General features: G+C 37.9%; 1 protein-coding gene across 1 annotated transcript; it reads right to left on the minus strand.

Annotated features, from left to right (window-relative positions):
* Window positions 1-7762: 7762 nt before the first annotated feature.
* On the minus strand, window positions 7763-9264 carry LOC127137377 (metacaspase-5). The gene is made up of 2 exons (XM_051063869.1): window positions 8863-9264; window positions 7763-8688 (listed from the first exon to the last, which is right to left on the minus strand). The coding sequence occupies exons 1-2, from the start codon at window positions 9218-9220 to the stop codon at window positions 7853-7855; spliced, it is 1194 nt and encodes a 397-aa protein (XP_050919826.1). The 5' UTR covers window positions 9221-9264; the 3' UTR covers window positions 7763-7852.
* Window positions 9265-9707: the final 443 nt, after the last annotated feature.

Below are 9707 nucleotides of genomic sequence, written 5' to 3' on the forward strand. Positions count from 1 at the left end.
TATGTCTGACCTCGTACAAACCATAACATACATAAAAGAACCTATTATACTAGCATATGAAATGCTATTCATATATACTCTTTTGACTTCAGTACTAGAACTTTGAGTCGAACTTAGCTTGAACTAAGGATTAATCGGTGTTACACTAGACTTTGAATTTGACATACCGAACTTGTCGAGAATCTTCTTCAAGTATGTCTCTTGAAATAAGCATAATCTTGATTAATTTCTCTCTCTCTGGATGTCAATCCCAAGAATCCTGGAGGCAACTCCCAGATCCTTCATGTTGAACTCTTTATCGAGTTCAACCTTTACCTTCGTAACATCTTCGACAATGTTGCTTGCTATGAGGATGTCATCCACATAAAGCAACAAAATAACAAGTGAATTTCCAGGTCGAAATCTGAAGTAAACACAGTGGTCTATCTGGCTCCTAGTGAAACCCATGTGTGCCATGAACTTGTTGAATATCCTATTCCATTATCGAGGAGATTGTTTCAGGCTATATAACGACCAATTTAGCTTGCACACATAATATTCCTTTCCCTTTTCTGCATTCCCTTCAGGTTTCCTCATCATGATTGTTTCATCTAAATCACCATACATGAAGGCAATCTTCACATCCATCTATTTAAGTTCTAGATCGAACTTCACCACCATAAAAAGCAACACTTGAATGGATCTATGCTTTAAAACATGTGAGAACACATCATTGAAGTTGACACCTTATTTATGAGTGAACCCCCTAACAACCAACCTTTCCTTAAATCTCTTTGACATCACTCCTTTGATTCCTTCTATAACCTTGAAGATCCACTTACAACTGATTAACCGGGCCCCTACAGGTTTCTCGATCAACTCCTAAGTGTTATTATCATGAAGAGATTTCATCTCATCATCCATGGATTTCAGCCATTCAGTGTTGTTTCGACTCCTCACAACTTCCTTGTAATCTCTAGGTTCTTCATCAAGGACCTCACTTGCAGAGATTAAGGAGAACATTATGAGATATGCATAACCAAGTTTCTAAAGGGGCTCGATGACTCTTCTCGACCTGTCCCTTTCCAACAGGTAGTCATTATCAGTCTCGTCATCTTCGCCGGTAACTTCTGTTTCTTCTTCGACTTCATATGGGTTATGCAATTCAACATCAACATGCTCCACCTCAACAGGAATCTCTTCCTATTCTAGTTCTTCTTCAGAGATCTTGGTACTTCGACCAACGTCATCATTTTTCTTGAACACCATTTCTGCTTCAATGAAAACTACATCTCGACTTCTGATACACCTCCTGTGACCTGGCTCTAGGAACCACAACCTATAAGCTTTGACTCCTTCAGGGTATCCAAGAAACATACATCTCATAGCTCTAGGTTTGACCTTGTCTTGCCTAATGCGAGCATAGGCTGAGCAACCAAATACTCTAAGTATGTTGAGATCAGGTGGATGTTTCGACCAAAATTCTGCAGGTGTGTTCATCCCTAAAGCAGTCAAAGGACACCTATTTATCAGGTATGTCTTTGTTGCAACAACCTTAGCCCAGAACACCTTCTTCAATCCAACACTAACCAACATGCATCTCACCCTTTCCAGAATGGTCCGATTAAACCCTTTAGCCAAACCATATTGTTGGGGAATAGCTGCAGTAGTTATGTGTCTTGCAATACCAGATGCAACACAATAAATGTCGAACGCTTCATTTTAAAATTCAAGACCATTGTCGGTCCTCAACCTTTTGACCTTCCTGGCAGTTTGGTTTTCGACCAGGGTCTTCCAACTTTTGAAATTTTCAAAAGTTTCATTCTTAGCTTTCTGATTATCCATAAATTTCTAGATTAATCATCAACTATGGATATGAAATACTTTGCACCTGAGTGTGAAGGATTCCTCGCAGGCCCCCGAAGATCAAAATGAATATAATCAAGGGATCCATGTGTTCTTTGTTTACCTTTGTTAAACTTCACCCTACAGGATTTACCAAATACACAAGGTTCACAAAACTCCATATTTTTGACCTTGTCTCCACACATGAGATTTTCTTTCGACAATTCGACCATGCCTCTTTCACTGACATGGCTAAGTCGCTTGTGCCACAACTCAATTTTTGACATAGGTTTTGTGGTGCCACATCTGCGAAACCACTTATAACCTCAGCCTTAAGGGTATACGGTCCCTACTTTTTCACGCCTCTTAAGACTTCCTTCGACTCCTTCACCACCCTTAATACTTTGCTCTCCTTTGAAAACATATCCTTTTTTTGACAAATTTACCAAGAGAAATCAAATTTCTCTTAAGATTAGGTACATAACTAACCTCAAGCAATAACCTTGTTGACTCATCATGGAGCTTAAATCTTACAGATCCAATTCCTGCAATCTTGCAGGCTTTGTTGTTTCCCAGTATCACTGATCCATCATCTTGATCACATAATTTCTCAAACATGTCTTTGTTAGGAGTCATGTGCCAAGTACACCCTGAATCCATAAGCCACTCCTTGCTAGAGTCTCTACTTGAAACCACCAGGACATCAGATGATTCATAACCATCTTGAAGAATGGTTGCATTACCATTATCCTTTCCACCATGATTGTTCAGTCGATCAGTGCATACTTTTCTTGTATGACCCCCATTCTTACAATGATAACACTTAATAGTAGGAGCATTATCACCATAATAATTATGTTGAACTTTACCCTTCTTCTTCTCAAACCTACCATATTTCTTCAAGAATTTCCCCTTAACGGACAAACCTTCACAAACTGTCGATGACTTGTGCTCCTTTCTTTGTTCAAGTCCTTAGAGGACAAGGTAGATTGAACATCGTCAAAGATCAACGACTCTCTTCCATACAAGAGAGTTTCTTTGAAGTGAGCATGAGACTTAGGTAAAGCACACAACAACAATAACACTTGATCTTCATCATTAATCTTGACCTCGATATTCTCAAGACCAAGAACCAACTTCTTGAACGTACCCAACTGCTCAGCCAAGACTTTTTCTTCACTCATCTTGAATGAATACAAGTCTTGATTCAAGCAGAGATGATTGACCAACGATTTCGTCATGTACAAACTTTTGAGTTTCGCCCATACACCAGCTGGAGTTGTCTCCTTTGAAACCTGTCAGAGAACCTTATCACCAAAGCTCAATACAATGACGTTGTGGGCTTTCTCGACCATCGTTGTCTTCTCCTTCTCCGATAGGGTAGCATCCATCTTCTCAAATCCTTTAAATGATTCTAACAAACTCTGCTGAACCAGTAGGGTTTGCATCTTCAAGCGCCACAAACCAAAATCATTCACATCGGTGAACTTCTCAATCTCATACTATGTTGACGACATCTTATTCTCCACGCTCACCGCACTAGTTTGTTGTGAAATGATGTCGTCAAGAACAAACTAAAATATGAGATACATATGAGTTTATTGAACAAACACAAGAAACCCTATTAGATTTTACAAAAGAGAGAGAAGAGGGAATAAGAAGAAAATCAGAATTGGTTAAAATTGTTTTATTCACTTTCTCAATTAGGAACAATTAATCTCTCATAACAACCTGAGAGAACTAGTCTATCTATAGATTACTAAGCTAACTTAAGCAACAAACTAACTTAAACAATTGGACTTAAACAAATGCTCAATTTGACATATTAGTTTAGAATACAAGTTAACATATTTCGACAACATGCTTGTGCAGACTTCGACTACAACATGTATAACTCCTGTCGAAATGTCAAGTTATCTTTGTTGAGACTAAAGTTCGATCCAAAATCTCATAACTCCCAATAAAATCACTAATTTCCCATCTCTACATGATTCCCGATCTTCTTAGGAAGCACTACTACGCGTGGATCATCCATTGACTTTAGATGTTGGATAATCTTAGTACTGTTTTCAAATCTAAACCAAAACTCTTTACATAGTTTGATTCCTTCATATGTGTTGGCTAATTGAGAGCTTGAGGTATACTCACTAGAAACTCCCTCTATCTCACCTCCCATGGATAGCTAACCTCTATCTTCTCTTAAACCATAAATAGAGAACATTCACGATACTTCACCTCACCCCCACACAACTGACAGAAAGAACGAATAGTTTGATAAACTTCTGTTTATTATTGGAATGCAATTTTGGACTTTATACATACAAGAAAACTTTAGCTATTCTACTAATTATGATAAATAGTAAATACTCTTAATTTTCCCACTGTCTCTTAACCTTTCAAATCTCTCCATTAAATTATTATTAAAACCTACTAACTCTAACATTAAAGTTTATTCAACAAAACTCCTCTGTAAACTTAAATGTTTCTTTTATTCATCATGCCTATCAATTTCTTCCCTCTGTCGAAGATTTCTTTTGATAGTGGTTTTGTGAAAATGTCTGCTGCTTGGTCCTTACTTGCTACATGCTTCAATTCGACACTTCCTTCCTTCACGTGTTCTCGAATAAAGTGAAAGCGAACGTCAATGTGTTTGCTCTTTTCATGGTTTACTGGATTCTTTGCTAACTCAATTGCTGACCTGTTGTCAACGTGTATTATTGTAGCATCTTTCTGTTCTAGCTCCATTTTACTCATAAATCTTCTGAGCCATATTGCATGACAAACACATATGAAATATTGGCCATTTGAATTGAGCAGCTTGAGATATGAGTAGTCGAATTGTCTCCATTCTTGCAACAGGTGCAAATACTTCGTCATAATCAATTCCTGCTTTCTGTTTGTATCCCTTCGCAACAAGTCTCGCTTTGTATCGTTTGAGCGTTCATCTTTTTCTTAAATACCCACTTTACACCAATGGGTTGACTCCCTTTTGGCAATTCAACTAGCTCCCAAGTGTTGTTGTGGATAATCGCCCTCATCTCTTCGTCCATGGCACTTTTCCACTTCTTGTCTCATACTGCTTCTTCAAAACTGATGTTTTCAGCATCTGCCAAGAGACATACAAGGTGCACTTCACTTGTCGAATCATACAGATCTTGCAAACTTCGCATTCTGGGTTGTGTAGGTTCATCTTCATTGTCAGAATCTTCAAGTTTTGTCGAAATGTTTGATGGTACAGCGACAAATGGTTCTTCAACTTCGACAACAACTTCTGTCGAACTGTTCCAGTCCCACTTACTTGCTTCGTTTATTCGAACGTCTCTACTCACTATCACCTTCTTTCTTATGGGATCAAATAGCTTGTACCCTTTTGTTTTCTCATCATACCCAATGAATATGTATTTCTGACTTTTGTCTTCAAGTTTCGTTCTTCGTTGATCTGGTACGTGTGCATAAGCAACACTTCCAAATACTTTGAGATGAGAGACTGTTGGCTTCTGTCCGCTCCACGCTTCTTGTGGTGTTTGATCTTCTAACTTCGAATGTGGACATCGATTTTGAACATAAATGGCACATTGTACAGCTTCTGCCCAAAATTCCTTTGGCATGTTCTTGCTTTTAAGCATTGATCGAACCATGTTAAGGACTGTTCGATTCTTCCTTTCAGCCACCCCATTTTGTTGAGGTGAGTGTGCTGCAGTTAGAAATCTCCTTATACCCTGCTCTTCACAATACTTCATAAAAGCTGTCGAAGTATACTCACCACCTCTATCTGATTGAACTGCTTTAATGTGTCTGTCGGTTTCCTTCTCCACCATTACTTTGAACCTTTTGAACACCTCGAATGCTTCAGATTTTTCTTTCAGGAAATAAACCCATGTCTTCCGTGAGTAATCATCGATAAAGGAAATGAAGTATCTTTTGCTACTGAAAGATTCTGGCGTGATTGGTCCACATATGTCGGTGTGAATTAAATCAAGGATATGCTTGGCTTGATATTCGGCCTTCTTTTGAAATGAAGTTCTTGTTTGTTTGCTCAGCACACATTCTTCACAGAACTTTCCTTCATAATCCATATCTGGTAGTCCATGCACCATGTTCCTTTTCGCCAACCTTCTTAAGCCAGCATGATGTAGATGACCAAAGCGTAGATGCCATAGTGACGCTTTGTCTTCGACATTTACTTGTAAACATTTTTCTCGAACGTTTATCAGATTCAGTTTGTACATTCGATTTCTCTCCATTTCGACACGAGCAATCAGATGTCCCAGCTTGTCCTTAAAATACAGTATCCGTTCTTTCATCAGTATCGAATAACCTTTTTCTGTAAGTTGTCCCAAACTCAAGATGTTGGTCTTAAGATTTGGTACATAATAAACATCTTGGATTGATCCAATTAACCCATCTTTCTGCAGGTAACGAATCGTTCCTTTGCCTTCGACCTTCACTTTCGATGCATCTCCGAAAGACACATTTCCATCTTCAATCTTTCTCATTTCTTTAAACAGGTGTTTGTGACCACACATATGGTTACTTGCTCCTGAGTCAAGATACCAAACATTGTCATTTGTGTTGATCTCATTTTGAGCCATCAAGAGAAAACCTTCATTTGCTTCAGCTTCCAAGGTTAGATTGGTTGTTTCTTCTACCTTCTTTTCGATTCGACAATCTTTTGCAAGATGTCCCACTTTATCACAGTTATAGCATTTGAATGAGTTACAATCCTTCGCATAATGACCATACTTCCCACACTTGTAGCATTCAAAGTTGGAATGGTTCGACCTACCACCTCTTTGACCACGTCCTCTGCCACGCCAATTTTGCTGGATCGATTGTCCTCTGTCGAAGTTGCTGCCTCTACCACTTCGACCACTGTCACGTCCTCCACGACCACGTCCTCTTCCTCGAAAGTTTTGAGAAAAGAGTACCTTTTCGTCTTTGATTTGCTCCTTGGTTTGATTTGCATCCTCTACTCCTTCTTCCTTCTTTTTCATCTTACGTTGTTCGTGTGCTTCGAGGGAACCATCGAGCTCTTCGACTGCGAGCGTCGAAAGGTCCTTCGACTCTTCTATTGCACACACTATATTCTCAAATTTATCTGTTAAAGATCTCAAGATCTTTTCGACAACTCGTGCATCAGTGACTGTTTCGCCATTTCTGGTAAGTTGGTTCACCACCTTTTGTACACGCGTGATGTAGTCAGATACATTTTCTGACTCCTTCATCTGCATCCTCTCCAATTCGCCACGAAGTGTTTGGAGTCAAACTTGCTTTACTCGATCTGCTCCTTTGAATACTTTCTCTAGTGTGTCCCACGCTTCTTTCGACGTAGTCGAACCGGCAATCTTTTCGAAGCCTGATTCATCAACAGCCCTAAACAGCATGTATAGTGCCGTTTTATCCTTCGATCGCGTCTCTTTCAACGCCTTGTTTTGAGCTGCCGTATATCCCTCAGTATCTGTTGGTTCTTCAAACCCATCTTTGGTCACCTCCCACGCGTCTAGAGATCCGAGAAGAGCTTTCATCTGGATACTCCAATTTTCGTAATTCAACTTCGTTAGCCGTGACAACGGCATTTGATTCATCATATTTGCCATTAGCTCTGATGCCAATTTGACAGAAAGAACGAATAGTTTGATAAACTTCTGTTTATTATTGGAATGCAATTTTGGACTTTATACATACAAGAAAACTTTAGCTATTCTACTAATTATGATAAATAGTAAATACTCTTAATTTTTCCACCATCTCTTAACCTTCCAAATCTCTCCATTAAATTATTATTAAAACCTACTAACTCTAACATTAAAGTTTATTCAACAACAACAATCTTTGGCATAAATAATTTTTGTTGTTGTCCTTATTAATAAGATTTTATATCTATATAGGTGATCATTGACATAGACGGTTTCCTTTCAAATATGATGTATGAACTAGATTATGTCATATGCTACACATTATTTATTGATTGTCGGAAACTCATAAAAGTACTTGAAAATCAACATAAGTCGTATCACTATCGATGAAATCAACACACAAAAGGAGCACTGGCATTATCGTCACTGCAATAAAGTCCAGGCTTCTGAGTATAACCCTGCCTATGAAGTTTCTTCCTAGCCTTCAGGACAAGCTGTCGATTTGTAACTACACCACCAGTCTCTGCAATTATAGCTTGTATGGCATTGCTAAATGCCCCATAAGCTTCATCAGGATTCCCATGTGGACTAGCATCCGCTGAAGTTTGGTCAGTTTGGCAACCACTCAGTAGGATTCCACGCTCTACAGTGTTATGCTTAGTTGATGTAGCATATTCTTCTGGTGTACGGTTGTCTTCAGGATCTTCATACTCTTCTTCAATGTCATTCAGTGTATAATTGAGAAGTCCTTGGGTAATGTTTTTCACCAACCCCAAAATCCCACTATGGCCTCCACTCTCACCATCTCCTTGTTGAAATTTGTTCAAGAAAAACTTAATGAAGCTCTTCACTTTAGGACTAGCATCTTCTCCAAAGATATGAAATAGTGTAGGCCTTATCTTTCCAATTTCTACATCATCTTCCCCACTTCTCTGCTTTAGTATGTCAACAAGAGTTGAAAGAGGAAGAGACCTATTCTTCATATAGTTGTGATTCTCATGAAGTCCACCACGTTCTTCCTCAAAATCACGAGACTCGAGTGCATCTTCCCCAGTCCTGTGAAGGTAGTTTTTGAAGCCTGGTGATGAAATTGGTGCTCCTTCATGCGTGCTCTCTCCTATTTGTTCCTTTGCCAATTCAATCAATCCACCACTGTGACAAGAATCTGATACGATTGTGATCCTACTATCCCTAGGTACCTTTGCTACAAACTCCCTGAAATCATCATCTGTTTGGCAACCAAAATAAAAATTAGCATGGCTTGACAAAGATATATCATTTTGCAGATTTATTGAATAACCAATATATTAAATAAGACCGAAGAGAACAGTAATTCCAGACACAATGACATTTTGATAGGAAAGTACGTCAATATGTAGTAAAAGAAAGTAAGAAAATTAACCAGTGATGACATTCATATCTGTAGGAACAATGCATTCATCATAGCCAGTGGTATCATCTTCATCTCCAGTCTCGGCAGGGAGACGAGTGCCATGACCGCTGTAGTGGATGAATAGCACGTCACCGGACTGAGCTGATCGAAGCAATCTAGACATGGCAAATCGAATGTTCTTGCCAGTAGGTTGAGTATAAGAACTGTCTGTGTCAATGAGAATTGTGATATCCTCATCTAAGAATCCATAATAATGAATGAGACATTTGTGCATCCTCCATACATCGTTAACGCAACCTTTTAGCTCAGCCTTTGTTCCTCGATAGTTGCACCCTATCAACACTGCCTTCTTACCCATTTCATGCATGCAACTGGTCACCTCTCCTATCTCTTCTTTATATCTTTGAATTTTATAGGGAAGAGAGGAAATGGGTTGGTAGGATTCTTAAGGTTAAACAAAGATTTTTTTTTGGTACAAAGCATTTGTAAAAGTTTTACCATTTGTATTTAATTAAAAATGGTTAAAGTGAATATGCTTTACTTACTTTTTATATAGAAACTTAATCTTAAATGTTTTAGGATCCGTTTGTTTATTTTTTCTTTTTATTTAAAAAGAAAATTATTTAAAAAATTCAATAGTCAAAGTTATTTTAAATTCATTTTTTTAATTAAAAGATTAATTTTCCATTTAGTAAAATAAATATAGTTTATTAAAGACTAAAACATAATGAAACTACATATTTTTTAAAAATATATCTCAAAAGTAACTTTTATAAAAACTTATTCAAAATAATTTTAACTGAGATTAATTTTTTTGAAACTTTGATATCCAACTAAAGTTATAATAAAAGGAA

Source organism: Lathyrus oleraceus, chromosome 1 (assembly GCF_024323335.1).
Source record: "Lathyrus oleraceus cultivar Zhongwan6 chromosome 1, CAAS_Psat_ZW6_1.0, whole genome shotgun sequence".
Taxonomy (NCBI): Eukaryota; Viridiplantae; Streptophyta; class Magnoliopsida; order Fabales; family Fabaceae; genus Lathyrus; species Lathyrus oleraceus.

Bases quoted from the DNA above. Each gene is read 5' to 3' on its own strand.
- LOC127137377 (XM_051063869.1), bottom strand. From the start codon at position 9,220: ATGCATGAAATGGGTAAGAAGGCAGTGTTGATAGGGTGCAACTATCGA. The intron at 8,689-8,862 runs GTTAATTTTCTT...GTTGCCAAACAG, and splicing joins AGATATGAATGTCATCACTG to ATGATGATTTCAGGGAGTTT.